Here is a 17329-nt window from a genome sequence, read left to right as displayed (position 1 = left end):
GCCTGTGGACAAATTACTTGAAAGGCCTAGTTTCAATGTACATTGGGGATAGCATTACAGCCTGGAGTTGTTGTAAAGACTCAACAAATGAGTAACCATTACCTTCTGAAACAGGATTTCCGTCATTTTAACCCATAACCTCTTTTAGTAAATGTCAAAACTTTTCCCCTATTTTGTACTAGAAAATTAAAGTGAATTTCCTCCCAGCTGAATATGTTTTTCCAATTTCATACCATCCTATCTAAATCCACAGCCTCTCTACTCCTATTTCTCTTAAATATCCAGCACCGCTGATCTTATGAATCTCTCCAGATTAGAAAGCTAAAGGTTAACCAGAGAGGTTATATGACTTTACCAAGGTCATATAGTGTTTTTCTACTTCATTATTATCTTAAAAATATAATGTTACACATAAAATCACCTGAGGTTTGTAGATTCTTTTAAATCTACTTACTCATATGCATGGGGCAAAAAAACTGTACACAAAGTTACTTTGGAGTATTTACCTTTCTACACGCAGGACAAAGCCCATTTTCATCAGTGCGAATTCGATGCCAACAAAATCGGCAAATCTGATAGCCACAGGTGCAAGGAAAAAAGTTGATATCATCTATCTCCAAGGGCTCCATGCAAAGAGGACATTCCACAGGGTCTTCCTTCGCATCAGGACTGCGAGACATCTTCACGTTTATTAAACAGCAGCAAAAGTTTATAATAACTTAAGGGAGAAGGAAGTTCAGCACTGAGAACTAAACTGTAGAACTTCAAAGACCTGCATGAGAAGAAACAAAGTATACTGTTTACTACTGGGGAAAAAATGGCATTTCAACCATCTGGAACCATATTAACAAAAAATTTGTAAAACATTAATCAAACAAATTTTGCTATCATTTCAGATGAGATTTCAGAATAGAATTCTGAAGTTGTTTTGAATGTCAAAATAAAAAGTCTAGCATTACTAATCTTTTGGATTCAAGAGAAAGACGAAAGAACTTCCGCCTTTCTACATAAAACATTTAATACTAACCTAGTACCTAATCACAGCACATTTTAGGGAAATAAATAACATACAGCCTTAAAACACACTCTACACTGTCTCATCTTTGACCTAAAAGCTAGTAATGCTGCCATATAACTAAAGGAGTATTACAGAATTCTAAAATGTGTCAGAAAATAAATGTGTTTACAAAATAAACCTAATGAAATAGAAAAGGCTTCAGTCATCTATAATTACATGTTAATATCAAACCTTTACCACAGAAAAAGACTAGAACTGAAAAAATATGCCATAGAACCCAATGGTTTACAATCAAATACGTATTATTATGCCACTAAAAACTTCTGGTAAAATAAGCACATATAAAACAAAAAAAGGGGACGCCTGGGTGGCTCAGTTGTTAAGCGTCTGCCTTCAGCTCAGGTCATGATCCCAGGGTCCTGGGATCGAGTCCCACATCGGGCTCCCTGCTCAGTGGGGAGTCTGCTTCTCCATCTCCCTCTGCTGCTCCCCCTGCTTGTGCTCGCTCTCTCTCTCTCTCTGACAAATAAATAAATTAAAATCTTTAAAAAAACAAAAAAAAAACAAAAAAACAAAAAAAGTATTTCTACGGTAATGGTACAAAATCCTACAAAAAAAGGAAGGGGGAAGAAACCAAAGATTCCATACTCCAAAGTGTTTTGAAAAATTAAATAATTTATCATTTTAGATTATGGGGAGTTGAAAATCTTTATGTAACAATTTAGTAAAGTCAATGGTAAATTATAACATTATGTTGAAATCACTATTTTAGCCTCCAAAATGTAAGTCAATGCAATCTCTATCAAAATAACAGGTGTTTTTTTTTTTAACATAATTCAACAAACTGATTTTAAAGTTTATAAGAAAGAGTAAATGCATACAAACTGCTTTAAAACTTCTAGGGGGGAAATGTGGGAATTTGTGCTATCAGATACTGAACTGTTACAAAGCTAGAGTAATTTTAAATTTGACGGGTACAAAACTAGACAAAAGATTAAAGAACCTAAATACTCTAGAAACAGAACCATGAATTTATGAGATTTTAATATTTAGTAACAGTGACATTCACAAATCAATATGGTAAGGATAGAACAGTTTATAAGCAATAATAAAATTCTGGTCTATCTACTTTAAAGACAGATCTACATAGAAAGATATGGTCAACTTAGTAATGTGGAAAGAAGAAAACACAAAATTAAAGGCAAGCAACAGAGTAAAGGATATATTCACTATATATAATGAAGAGTTAGGGTCCAGAGTATATAAACAAATCTCACAAAGCAATTTTAAAAAGGCAATTAAGTCAAACAAAATGAGAACAGAAGACGATGAGTAATTCACAGAATTACAAATAATTACAACATATGAAAAGATGATCAACCTCTCTGGTTAGTAAATAGTTGAGAGAGCATATTTTCCCCATTAGCTTATCAAAGAAGTTAAGTCTCCCCAGAAAGTAAAAATTATCACTGATCTAAGTTCCTCTTTCAGAGAAAATAAGAGCACAAAAAGTACCTTGCCTTAAGTTGCCTTTGCCTGGCTCTTAAGTGGTGCAGCCTGGATTCATTCCAGCAAGTCTCAGCCCCTGAATCTGTGCTGTTAACCATGCCTTTATACCACTTTAGAATCTATCCCACATAAATACACCGGTGGACCAAGTACTTTGCTCTGTTTGGCAGCACTGTTCCTAGAGCAGAAAACTGCAAAGTAACTGTCCATCAGTTGGGAAATCATTAACTAAATAATGTTATAGCCATAAACTGGATGTCTTGAATCAGAAGATGTCTATTATAAAGTTGTTGGGTTTTTGTTTTTGGTTTTGGTTTGTCTTTTTAAAGCAAGCTGGAGGGGCGCCTGGGTGGCTAAGTCAGTTAAGCATCTGATTCTTGATTTTGGCTCAGGTTGTCATCTCCAGGTCGTGGGATCGAGCCCTGCAATGGGCTCCCCAATCAGTGCGGAGTCCACTTGGCCCTCTCCCTCTGCTCCTCCCCCGCACCCCCCACCACTTGCGCTCTTCTTTCAAATAAATAAATAAAATCTTAAAAATATATTAAAAATTAAAAAATAAATCAAGCTGGAGATGCCTGGGTGGCTCAGTTGGTTAAGCATCTGCCTTCAGCTCAGGTCATGATCCCAGGGTCCTGGGATTGAGTCCCGAATCGGGCTCCCTGCTCAGTGGGGGACCTGCTTCTCCCTCTGCCTGCCACTCCCCCTGCTTGTGCTCTCACTCTCTCTCTCTCTGACAAATAAATAAATATTTAAAAATAAATAAATAAATCAAGCTGGAGACTAACATAGACAATTATTTCCACATAAATATATATACCCTGTATGTATATATATTTGATTTGTTTCTCTAAGAAAATAAAGCACATAAAAGGTTATACACCAAAATGTTACCTTATCAAAAAAGACAAAATGGAGGTAAGTAGGAAATTTTATTTTTCAAATTAATTTTATTTTCAAAATTTTATTTTAGAAAAATCTGTATTATCTGATTTGTTACAAAATATTCTTTTTGTATTTCAAATGGCAAACCTTATGAATTATTTTCATCTTTTGAAAAATTAAGTTAAATCTTTTATTTTTTTTTAAGATTTTATTTATTTATTATGTCAGAGAGCGAGCACAAGCAGGGACAGTGGCAGGCAGAGGGAAAAGCAGGCTCCCCGCTGAGCCAGGAGCCTGATGTGGAACTCGATCCCAGGACCCTGGGATCATGACCCGAGCCGAAGGCAGACGCTTAACCAACTGAGCCACCCAGGTGTCCCATAAATCTGACTTTTAATAATTAGAAGAAAAATAAAATATCTTCCTATGATGCTACAACTACTTCAAAATAAATTTTTTTAAAGACATGGTGTACGTATTTATAACCAATTCCAGAATCCCGGTTTGCAGACCCAATTTTGCTACTATCGGTTTCTTCATATATTAAAATTAGAGCTGATTTCTAATAGCTCCTCCAACTTGAATATCCCAAACTATACCTGCAGGAAAAACAGACTCAAACATAGTCTCCACCAACATGAAACTAACTGAGAGGTGCTATCTACACTTCTAACGTACTTTTGATTGCATGACATTACTTCCACAACCAATAGCTTACTTGAGTTTTAGTGAGGTAATTTATGGGATGCTGGGAGGTAAACAGTTGGGATTTATGAATTGAAAAGCTTTCCAAAAAGTAAATTACCATAAATAAAAGATGACATATTGAATTTTTGCTTTTTGATTGTTTTTTTAAAAAAACATTTTTAAGATTTTATTTATTAGAGAGAGAGAGAGAGTGCACAAGCAGAGGGAGGGGCAGAGGGAGAGGAAGAAGCAGACTCCCCACTGAGCAGAGAGCAGGACATGATGCTCCATCCCAGGACCCTGGGATCGTGACCTGAGCCAAAGGCAGATGCTTAACCAACTGAGCCACCCAGGCGCCCCTAAAAAAAAAAAATTTTTTTTTAAAGATTTTATTTATTTATTTGACACAGAGAGAGAGAGAGAGAGAGAGAGAGAGAGAGCACAAGCAGGGGGAGTGGCAGGCAGAGGGAGAGGGAGAAGCAGGCTCCCCGCTGAGCAAGGAGCCCGATGCTGGCTCCATCTCAAGACCCTGGGATCATGACCCGAGCCGAACGCAGACACTTAACCGACTGAGCCACCCAGGCGCCCTTAAAAATTTTTTTAAAGGGTCTGCAAGACTATGTATTTTCCAGTTTAGAGGGAGGAAAGGAAATAAAACAGCAAGAAGTCCCTTAAGATGGTTAAAACAAGTGAGAGGGCATTTTGTACACTTCTAGTACCATGGAGAGACACCATGCAAGCCTGTTGTCAAAGTAATCACAGAACTGGTAAAATGTAGGAGAGAAGTCCAATGTGGTAGAACGAACACTGGAATACAAAGTAAAAGAGCTGATTTCTGCCTCATCCCTCCACTAAATAGCTATATGATCTTGGTTAAGACACTCAAAAGCTCGAGGACTCAATTTATTCATCTGAAAAATGCTAAGACATGCAAAATTAAATGAAAATTCAAGTACAGAGAAATTTCCTTTATGTAACATCACTGAACTAAGCTTTAAAATAAGCTTTGAGGGCGCCTGGGTGGCTCAGATGGTTAAGCGTCTGCCTTTGGCTCAGGTCATGATCCCAGGGTCCTGGGATCAAGTCCCGCATCAGGCTCCCTGCTCCTTGGGAGCCTGCTTCTCCCTCTGCCTCTCTCTCTCTCTCTCATGAATAAATAAAATCTTTAAAAAATAAATAAATAAATAAAATAAAATAAAATAAGCTTTGAAATAAACTCTCTCCTCTCCAAATACCTTAGCCCAAATTTTCATTTAAGAAAGAATAATTTTATTTCATAAATATTAATATTTATACTAAAATTATATATTGTATAAATTCTATAAATATTTAATATACTATAAATATTTATAGTATATTGAAATAAAAATAAAACAAAATGAGTTAAAACAATAAGATTTATAAAGGTATAAGACACAGAAAGAAAAGATGTTTTTAAATGAAAAAGGAAAGTCAAGCCAATGACTTCCTGGAGGAGGTGTGGGGGTTCTTAGGACAGAAGTGATTAGTTTTTGATTCGGTAATTAATTTTGAAAAAAAAAAAAAGTTCATTTTCACATACACTATCTAATCCTCACAGTGACTTGGTAAGAACACATTTATAAAAGGTAAAACTGAGGCTACGTGGTAAACCTGGCTCTAAGGGTTAAAACATACAAGTCAAAAGTAAGACCACCAGCTTCAGAACCCATGCCCTTTCCAACATGGTAAGACAGAAATTATGATCACTGAAGTTGCAGCTGCATATCTTTGTGTATGAAATATACATTTCCAAAAAGTGAAAATGATGTTCCTTTTTCAAAAAAGTCAATACTACAGAAAATCTCTACCTTATTATCCAAGTTCTTATTCTCTAGATCAACTGAAACTAATACCACACAGTATAAATCGACAAAATATAATGCTCTTGAAACACCAAAGAGTAGTGAAGTACACAAAATAAAAGTACCGTACTCAAAACCATGCTCAAAAATCACTCATAAAGTGCTGCATACATGTTTTTGTGCTTAGGACCATGTTCAAAAAATCTGTATAAAAATATACTGTAAAATCTAAAGTACTGTAGCCACTGTGGAAAACAGTTTGGTGGTTCCTCAAAAAGTTAAATATAGAATTAGCATATGATCCACTTCTGGATATATACCCAAAAAACTCAAAGCAGGGACTTGAACAGATACTTGTACAGCAATGTTCACAGCAGCATTATTCACAACAGCTGAAGATGGAAACAACCCAAGTGTCCATCAGATGAATGGAAAATGTAGTGTACACATAGAATATATTCGGCCATAAAAAGAGTAAAATTCTGATACATGCTACAATGTGGATGAACCTTGAAAGCACTGTACTAAGTGAAATAAGCCAGTCACAAAAAGACAAGTATCATATGATTCCACTGATATGAGATATCTAGAACAGGCAAATTCACTGACATAGAAAGGAGAGTAGAGGGTACTGGGGGTTGGGGAGAGGGAGAATGGGGAGTTACTGCTTAATGGATATAGAGTCTCTGGTTGGGATGGTAAAAAAGGTTTTAGAAATAAAAAGTGGTGATGGTTACACAACACAGTGAATGTACTTAATGCCACTGAATGTACACTTAAAAATACTTAAAATGACAAATTTGGGGTTAGATATATTTTATAATAAAAAATCAATAAAAGAAAAATATACACTATACACTTAAATGGGGTGTAAAAAGCACTTTTGAGAAAACTTTTCAAGTATTTGGTTCCTTACTTAAAGTCATTAGTCCTTTAATTTTTTGCCAATCTCACAGCTGATTTTGTCATAAGGTAAATGTGTATATGATGCAACTCCACTGCACTGCAAATTATACTGCTGGATATACTACACAACCAAAATATACTGTAACAACATGTAACAGAAAGCTACTTACAGATATGAAATATATACACACACAGACTTTGAAGGGTATCCAGAATAGCATCTTAAGTGTCCATAAAAACCATATACTCGATATATATACATAGAACTATAAACTAACATTTTTTAAAACCTTTAAGTATAATACCACACCACTTACAGTTTACTTAATCACTGTTTTATGACTATAAAATTCTTATTTAACAACCAGTCCAATCTCACTAGAATGGAAACTTCAGGAGAGCAGAGAAATTAACCTGGCACATCACATTTACGATGGTATACCAAGCAGCTACAATATGGCTGGTGGTAAAGAGTCAGTACTCACTTATTTGATGAATGAATAATGAAAAAAAAAAGGAATAAATTATTGTTATATGTCATTTATGACTGACAACCTTCTTCAAAAATAGGAAACAACATTCGAAGTTATCCACTGTTTCTATATTAGGTACTTATTTCACAAAGCATGTTACTTAAATAATAAACTACACAAAGGCAAAAAACCAGACTGAACACTAGCTATGGACAGTTTGCTACATAAAAAAGCAAGGTAAGCTGATTGCCTAAATATCAACAATACTTCCCCATTTTAAATTAAGTACCGAATTACCAGTATACATATACCATGAATATACATACACTATGGAACTCAAGACTGTCTGTATTACCTTTAGGAACAGGAGGAAAGCTTATTTATGTTTTAGAAAACTACCTAAGAATTTAAAGTCTCCTTCATAAAGGTTAAGATGCCATTATACATAAAAGAATCAATTATGTGGGACTGCTTTTGACCTCTCCACCAACGTGTTCATTTAGTAAATTATTTTACTTCAGAAGATGTAAATCAAAATCAGCATCCAAGTCATCTCACACATTATAACATGTCCCCTCAGCATTTTTTGCAGAAGAGGTAGATAAGGGTGGAAGAATATGAACCAAATCTTTTTCCAGTAGAAAGTAACCCCCAGGAGGGAAAAAACTGTCTTACTTATTGGCATATCCAAAAATCTCAGAACAGTTGGTGGCATGTAACTATTTGTCAAGTGGAAGGACAGCAAGAAAGAAGGGATGGAAGGAAGGAAGGAAGGGGGTAAAGGAAGGGGAAGTACCTATTTATTCATCCATAAATGTGTAGGTACCTATCAGAAGACTCACTGAACAAAACTGCCAATCTTTTCAAGTCCATATGTAGCAAATACATATTAGATATAGTAACAGACTTCTCTGAACATCTCACTGAAAAGGCAAAGGTTTTTTTATTTACTCATGATGCAATACTCAGTACTAAAAGTAATTTGCTAATTTGCATGCATTCATTTGCAGCTGGAGGAATATGATCATTGATTTTGGGAGAGTTGTTATTAAAATTACCACCAATTTATCAGCTGAACAAATCAAAGACAGCCAAGATGACAAATCATTCAAATCAAAGCAATAAGGAAATGCAACCTTTGCATACAAATATATTTTTAAAAAACCTAACAATATGAAAATTAAAATAATTAAAAACTGAAGATGATCATTTATGTGTATTATCAATTTAAAGAAAAAAAAAGATTTGCTACAAGTTTCCTTCCTGTAAAAAAAGTCTCCATACATATTTAAAATGATTCAAGTAAAAAAGATCTAACTTAAACCACTTTGGTAGAGACTTCTACATCACTACTTAAAGTATAGTATAATATAGAACTTAACAATGACTAGTCGTTTAAAACGGGAAGTTTAAAAAGCAAAAGGTAAAAGCACATTTAAGCTCTCTTATCAAGAAAGCTAACGGTTGTTCTAATTGTATCCAGTACAACATAACATTTATTCCTTCTACTTACAAAGGTTCTCACTTTATTAGAAAAGTTAGATAGCTGACCAATGAAGTTTCTGCCATTCTAACAGTTCTTTTTTATCTTCATTTATTGAGTGATTCAATAAAATAGTTATTCAGCTCTTACTGTGTTTCAAATTCTAGTCTATGTCTTTGGGATATATTAGTGACCCCAACAGACAAAAATGATCCTAAGGTATGAGGCAAATGAAGAAACATTTTCCCAAGAAAATCTAAAACTCAGGAAAAACACAAGACTATGTAGTATTTGAACCAAAACCTACCCCTCTCTTTCCTTCCCCCTTACTGGCTCAGTGAGGCTGAAATTTCAGATTGGTACAGCCAGGAACAAAGAGTACCCTCTCACCACAGCTACCAGTCCAAGAGCAATCTTCCCAGGAGGAGCAGGACGTCAGTATTTCTCATTCTGCTCAAAGCTACCTGATGCTAAAGCTAAGTTCCAGGTATGTGCAGATAAGGGCACCTCTCTTCCACTCAACTGCCACGCACAGAAAAGAGGTCCTATGTTGCTGCTACATGTTGAAAATACTAGGGCCCAGATTGTCCTCCACTCAGCTACTTTGGAAAGCAGAAGTCCCACACCAGGAAAGGCAAGACTAGGTGACCTGAGACTACCATATATACCTCCAAGAAGTGCTCAGTTCCTAAACTGGGGGTGAAACACAAAGAGAAAAGCACATCACTGTCTCTACTACCCAATTCCAGAGCCAGAGCCAAAGGTAAAGCAGGCCTTAAAACCAATAGCTCTGAATCTCTTCCAAAGAGACTGTTCCAATCCAACATTGTTCCAATGTTGACTTTGTCTGCAACAGAGTGTGAAGTTCAAGCCTAAGGGCAATCTCAAAACCTTGGACATTGTGGTGAAGGACAAATGGGAGGAGATTCAGAAACAGGCTAACCTGTAAACCAGCTGGAATGAGCCCTCCTGGGGTCAGAACAAATTTCAAGCTCTGACTCAAGAACTATCCCTTCAAGTGAGCTCCAATTTTTTGGATCAAGCTGAGAAACAATTTATGTCCTAAGGCATTGTTGAAAACAATGGAGCAGGCAGGTGGCAATTAATGGAGCTTAACATCTGGGTGTGGTCAAGGAAAGAGGCAGTGAAAGGGAGCCCTGTGAAAAATCCCTGGGTTAATGTGGGCATATCCAAATCTGCACCCCCTAGGAACAACACCAGATGCTTAACACTGCAAGAGGGAAACAGACTTCACTAAAATAATCCACACAGTAACTAAACAAATAAGCAAGTAACGGGGCGCCTGGGTGGCTCAGTCGTTAAGCGTCTGCCTTCGGCTCAGGTCATGATTCCAGGGTCCTGGGATCGCGCCCCGAATCGGGCTCCCTGCTCCACAGGAAGCCTGCTTCCCCCTCTCCTTCTGCCCCTGCTTGTGTTCCCTCTCTCGCTGTGTCTCTCTCTGTCAAATAAATAAATAAAATCTTTTTAAAAAAAAGAAAAAAAAAACAAATAAGCAAGTAACAATCATAAGGGCTGAGAGGGGCAGGGGAGACCAGTATCCAGAGTTGCTACAATATTATATAAGATGTCCAGTTTCCAATAAGAAATTACTAGCCATACAAAGAAATAGGAATGTATAACCCATATAGAAGGAAAAAGCAGGCAATAGAAACTGCCTGTGTGAGCCACCAGATGTCGGATTTAACAAAGACTTCAAAGAGCCATTTACATATATATTCAAAGAACTAAAGAAAATCATAATTAAAGAAGTAACGTATGATGACAATGTCACATCAAATAGAGTGTCAATAAAGAGATAAATATTATTAAAAATAAACAATGAAATTCTGGAGTTGGAAAGTATAATAAGAAAAAAGTCATTAGAGGGGCTCAACAGTGCATTTCAATTGTCAGAAGAATGAACTGGCAAAATCAAAGACAGATTAATAAAGATTATTCAATCCAAGAAACAGCGAGGAAAAAGAAAAAAGAAAACTGAACAGACCCTCAGAAAAGTAAAACACCACTGAGTGCATCAACATACACATAATGGGAACAAAAGGAGAGAAAAGGAGAAGAAAAAAATATTTGAAGAAATAATGGCCGTATGAAAATGAACTACAGGGGCGCCTGGGTGGCTCAGTCATTAAGCGCCTGCCTTCGGCTCAGGTCATGGTCCCAGGGTCCTGGGATCGAGCCCCACATCGGGCTCCCTGCTCAGCAGGAAGCCTGCTTCTCCCTCTCCCACTCCCCCTGCTTGTGTTCCCTCTCTCGCTGTGTCTCTCTGTCAAATAAATAAAAAATCTTTAAAAAAAAAAAAAGAAATAAAGAAAATGAACTACAGTGGGGCGCCTGGGTGGCTCAGTCAGTTAAGCATCTGCCTTCAGCTCAGGTCATGATCTCAGGGTCCTGGGATCGAGCCCCGCATTGGGCTCCCTGCTCAGTAGGGAGCCGGCTTCTCCTATCCCTCTGCTGCTGCTCTCTTTCTCTCTCAAATAAATAAATAAAGTCTTAAAAAAAAAAGAAAAGAAAAGAAAATGAACTACAGCTACACAACACCACAGATGAATCTCACAAACAATGTTGAGCAAAGAAAGCAAGAAGAATATAACTGTGGTCATATACATTTAAACAAATAAAATATATTTCAGGGATGCACATAAGGTAATAAAAGTCAGACTACTGAGTGCCTCTGAATGAAAGGGAAAGGGTTATGAATGAGAAGAGATGTTATCTGAGAAATTCTGAGGGTACTTGAAATATTCTATTTTTGACCTGGGTTATAAAGACACTTGTACATGTTTTATATGTTTCTGTATATTCAATTTTTTCAGTCTTAAAAGAAAAAGATAACAGCTGCAGGTTTCCCACAATGGTTAAAAATAATCTGCAGACCCAGAGAGCACAATATACCTAAGTGGGATCACAAACCCACATCCAGCTACAAGACAGCAAAACTGCAGAACACTGAAGGTAACAAGAATCTTAAAAGCAGACTTTTATAAAGGACCTCTCACCCAATGGAATAATTAGAATTACAGCTGACTTCTCAACAGCAACAACTTAAGTCAGAAGGGAAAGACATACATAGATACTGAAAGAAAATTATCAACCTACAATTGTCTTCCTAGAAAAGAATAACCCTCAAGAATGAGAGTAAAATCATAAAACATTTTTTGAGATAATCAACATTTTCACATGGACTGGATACTAGATGATATTAAGGAATTACTGTGAGTTAGGGATAGTAGTAGTATTATGTTTATTTTTTTGTTTTTTTTTATTATGTTATGTTAATCACCATACATTACATCATTAGTTTTTGATGTAGTGTTCCATGATTCATTTGTTTGCATATAACACCCAGTGCTCCATTCAGTATGTGCCCTCTTTAATACCCATCACCAGGCTAACCCGTCCTCCCACCCCCCTCCCCTCTAGAACCCTCAGTTTGTTTCTCAGAGTCCATAGTCTCTCATGGTTCATCTCCCCCTCCGATTCCCCCCCTTCATTTTTCCCTTCCTGCTATCTTTTTTTTTTTTTTAACATTTTTAAAAGCTCTTCTATAGGAGATACACTGAAGTATTTACAGACTTCATGATATAATATTTCAGCAGGAAAGGAGACACAGAATGGGGAAGAGATGAAAGTAGAATGGTAAAATGTAACTACAGAAACTATGGGATAGAAATAACTGGGTTTCATCACACTATTGGTCTACTTTCATGTATGCTCACAAATTTCCATGATAGAGAGCTAAAAATAATTGATAAAAGAAGGCTAAATTAAAAATTAAAACAAATAAACAAAAATAGAGACAGTTTACCAGTAAGAGACTTCCACTGAAGGAAATTTTGAAGATGTTCTTCAGGAAGAAGGAAAATGATCTCACAGACAGAGATTAAAGAAGAGACAGTGAGGGGCGCCTGGGTGGCTCAGTCGTTAAGCGTCTGCCTTCGGCTCAGGTTGTGATCCCAGGGTCCTGGGATCGAGCCCCACATCGGGCTCCCTGCTCCGCGGGAGACCTGCTTCTCCCTCTCCTACTCCCCCTGCTTGTGTTCCCTCTCTCACTATGTCTCTCTCTGTCAAATAAATAAATAAAATCTTTAAAAAAATAAAAAATAAAAAATAAAGAAGAGACAGTGAGAAAAGAATATGGTAAAAATGTATACCAATTAAATCATGTACTTCTATACAGAACAGTATAATTTGTTGGATTTAACAAAGATAAAATAAAATATTAAGCAATAACAACATGTCAGGAGAAGAGTGATGTAAGATAAGCTCCCGTAAGGTCCAACTTTAAGAGGAATATGAACAGTAAAATTTCAAGGGTAACCACATACTCTCTATGATCTACTAATCCCAACTCCCTGTATCTTCCACGCAGAAAGAGCTGCACACATACTAAGGCATATACAAACACTTCCAGCACTTTTTTGTAATGGCAAAAAAAAGGGAAACCTAAATGCCCATCAATAGGAAATGACAAAATTACAGTAAATCAATAAAAAGAAATACAACAGTTTAAAAGACTAAGGTAGATCTACATATACAAACATACTGAATGAAAAAGTTTAACTGCAGGTACTGTACAACCTTTTACATTAAAAAATCATAGAAAAAATTATATATAAGCTGGTAATAGTGACTACATCTACAGAAACAATGAAAGAAATGGTATGGATTGGAAACGAGCCTTGTGTATGAGTCTTGTAAAAAGACATTATATTAATGCATTTCTTCTATTATAGTACATTAATTTTTAAAAATAACTTCACAGTTACTAAACTTTGAATCCTCTGAGTACAAAGATCACATCTATTGTGTTCAACACTGTGCCACAGGCAAATGTATAGCAAATTATAGGTTCCCACGGGGGGGGAGGATACAAAGAATGATTCAAAGGGAAAATGCCAAAATAGCAGGGTGACTATGTGCAGTTTCTTTTCTTCCTCCTATTTTCCAATTTTTAGAAAATAAACATTTACATTTATAAAGGGAAAAGCTATTTTAAATTAAAAATTAAGTGCATCTGACAAAAAGACACAAAGTGATGAGACGAAAAAACTTTTGAATGTATAATTAGAGAATCAGCATCAACATGTTTCCTATTAGCTTAATGCTCTCTCAGAAGAAAGCGAGGAGTTAAAAAAATTAAAGGCTAAGCCTGATGAAAGTATTATTAATAAGATAAAATCAAATCTGCATAAAATCAAAGCAGAGACTAATTAGTGTGCTAATTAGTTCTCTACCATACTTACACAGGTTGTCAACAGAAGGAGTTGTGTATATCAGTGTATTTTCCATTCAGAAAAACAAAACAAAAATACCCCACAAAAAAACCCAGATCTATTTGGGGGGGGCAGCACCTGGTAGAAGGGTGTGCCTATTTTATAGTTTTTAAGGACTGACCCAGAGAACTATTTGAAACAAATGAATCAAAGCATCAAAAATTCAAAACCCTCCTAGTCACTCTGAACATAAATTAGTCCTTTTAGAGATGTGTCTGTACATCAGTTTATAGTATACCAGTAGTAACAGATAAGATAGAAAAAAATCAATCAAGCAAAAATACTAAACTGAAGTGCAAGAGCCAGTTTCATCCTCTCAGTATTAAAAACAAACAAACAAAAATGTTTATTAGCATGGTTAAGTGGGACCTCTTCTTTACTTATCTAAATGTCACCCAGTTGCTTAGATTCTAACACCTCTTAAATCCTGATCCCAGGTTGCATGCTGCATGTTCCTCTTCCACCAAGAGATCAGTTCCAATAAATCCATCCCCAAATTATTTCACCTGCCACCACTTCGGTCTTCCTACTTCATGGCAAGCACTGACTGACTAATGAGGAAGTCCATCCTTTCAATTTTTGGCTGGGTGGGACACACTCCAATGTGCTTGTTTTATTAATCTTTAAATCACATATAGGTATACTCTATACACATACTTTAAAATAAAAAGTTAAAAAGTCCACGATCAACAAGTGAAGCAATTTATAAAGAACGTATTTTTTAAAAAAGTATATTCATTTCTTAGAGCCAAATTATCTATTTAAATAATTATACATTTCAAATAGTATTGTGGAATTTAAGCCTATAGTTTAAAAAAATGACTAAAGGGGCGCCTGGGTGGCTCAGTCATTAAGTGTCTGCCTTCAGCTCAGGTCATGATCCCAGGGTCCTGGGATCGAGTCCCGCATCGGGCTCCCTGCTTGGTGGGGAGCCTGCTTCTCCCTTTCCCACTCTCCCTGCTTGTGTTCCTCCTCTCGCTATCTCTCTGTCAAATAAATAAATAAAATCTTTAAAAAATAAAAGTTAAAAAATTAAAAAATGACTAAAAACATATATGTGCACCTAAATTCTGAGGAAATGGAAGATATTATTTACCTAACAGTGGAATAAAAAATATGCTAACTTATCCATACCATTGCCATCTTAGAAACTAAAAGCCCCAGGGGCACCTGCGTGGCTCAGTTGGTTAAGCATCCAACTCTTATTTTGGCTCAGGTCATGATCTCAGGGTTGTCAGATTCAGCCCAAGTGGGGCTCCCTGCTCAGCGAGGAGTCTGTTTGAGATTCTCTGCCCCACTCCCCCATCTCTATAAAGAAATAAATCTTTAAGAAAGGAAGGAAGGAAGGAAAGAAGAAAGAAAGGAAGGAAGGAAGGAAGGAAAGAAGAAAGAAAGAAAGAAAGAAAAGAAAAGAAAAGAAAGAATCTAAAAGCCCATTTAAAAAAATCTAACACTCACTAAAAGAGAAGAGGTTCCAAACTAGGAGTCAGCAAATACTTTCTGTGAAGGGCTGAATACTATTTTATTCTTTGTGGGCCATACAGACCTGCAATCACTCAACTCTGCTGCTCAAGTACGAAGACAGCTGCAGACAATACATAAAGAAATGAGTGTGGCTGTGTTACCATAAAACTTATTTATGGACATTGAAATTTGAATTTCACTTAATTTTCCCATATCACAAAATATTACTCTTTTGATTATTTTTTCAAATACTTGAAAATGTAAAAACCCCTCCCTTGGGCCTTAGAAAAACAAGCAGCAGGGACCCCTGCTCCAAACTAACAGAGAAACCTCACAAATCCGAGCATGAGTCTTAAGTCTTGGACTTCTTCCAAATCTATTTCTCTTAACCTTCTTCCTAAGGAAATCTTTTTTAGTATTATATTAAACACATGATTTCTCTTCACTCCAAGCATTTACTTTAACAGACCCCAATGAGTTGCTCCAGCATGCAACAGGAAACTACTAGAACTATTTTAGGATACAAAAAATTATTTCTGCATCTCCATTACTCTTACTATAAAATTTCACAAAACTTGAAGTAATTTGTAGACACAGCCTTGTTTTCCAATTAGATAAATTTCAGGAAACAAATACAGTACGTGAGAAATATTGACATGAAATACCTCCATACACAGCTACAATAAAACTAAGACCATTCTGAATAACACATGTTAAAGCAGTAAGTAAAACTGTTCTGAGTGATGTTAATCAACACTTACTAAATGTTTAGAAAATGCTTCCAATGTTGGGAGCCTCAGTAAGTTCCAAAAATCATACTACTTGTATACAAAAAATAAAAGAGTGAGACAATTACCTACAAGTTCAGAATTGGGTGCAGTTTCATATTTCATAGAAGGAAGAAATTCAGATGGAGGTGCAAAAAGGAATGAAGAAAGTAAAATATGAGTAATGAAAAATGCAAAAGCAACAAAATAAAGACATGGAAGTTGGATAAAATAATTATTAGAGTCTAAGTTAAGTTTTAACAAGAAAGGAAAACAGCCAAAGGTAAACTAATGACTGGTATTACAAGGGAAGCAGCTGGGTTTTAACTGAAGAGAAAACAGCTTTTATGAACAATGGTGGTGAGGGATTGAAGGAGAAAGGGGGAATAAAAGAGCAAATAGCCAAAATAAAAAATTAAAATTAAGGGACGCCTGGGTGGCTTTGTCGGTTAAGCGTCTGCCTTCGGCTCAGGTCATGATCCCAAGGTCCTGGGATCTGAGTCCCACATTGGGCTCCTTGCTCAGCGAGGAGCCTGCTCTCTCTGCCTGCCACTCCCCCTGCTTGTGCGCTCCCTCCCTCTCTCTCTGACAAATAAATAAAATCTTTAAAATAAAACAAAACAATATTAAAATTAAGTCACCATTTAGTTATCCACTTATAATCCCCCTCCCCACCCTGGAGTGAGGGGAGAGAATGGGATTTTTTGCAATATAGCTATAGTCTTACTATATGAAGTATGCAACCATTAGTTATTATAAAAATTACAGTGTATCTATTAATGGGAGGAAAGTTTTAAGAATCAAACTGTTGGTACTAACAATATACAGGTATAATAACATGTGGTAGATAACTGTAAACAATGTTACTATACTTACTCATGTGAAAGTGTTTAAACTTTGATAGTGGCTATAACTTCAGCAGTTACCATTTCACCAATTTTCTGGGACTAGGCAAATTACGGTAAACTGTTTGTAACATCTGCAATGCTTCTAGAAGCTTTAATGCACAAAACAGTAATTTTT

General features: G+C 36.2%; 1 protein-coding gene across 6 annotated transcripts in view; it reads right to left on the bottom strand.

Annotated features, from left to right (window-relative positions):
* CNOT4 (CCR4-NOT transcription complex subunit 4) overlaps positions 1-17329 on the bottom strand; it is a 145360-nt gene that overhangs the window by 81432 nt on the left and 46599 nt on the right. For all 6 annotated transcript variants that reach the window (XM_032401511.1, XM_032401512.1, XM_032401513.1 and 3 more), the window contains exon 2: positions 507-772. In XM_032401511.1, the coding sequence (XP_032257402.1) occupies positions 507-680 (174 nt within the window). In that variant the 5' untranslated portion in view covers positions 681-772. The remainder of the gene's footprint in view (positions 1-506; positions 773-17329) is intronic.

The sequence above is a fragment of the Phoca vitulina genome, unplaced genomic scaffold, assembly GCF_004348235.1.
Source record: "Phoca vitulina isolate PV1807 unplaced genomic scaffold, GSC_HSeal_1.0 scaffold4, whole genome shotgun sequence".
Taxonomy (NCBI): Eukaryota; Metazoa; Chordata; class Mammalia; order Carnivora; family Phocidae; genus Phoca; species Phoca vitulina.
The sequence above is the reverse complement of the archived record's forward strand: the minus strand, read 5'-3'. Positions and strand labels throughout refer to the sequence as shown.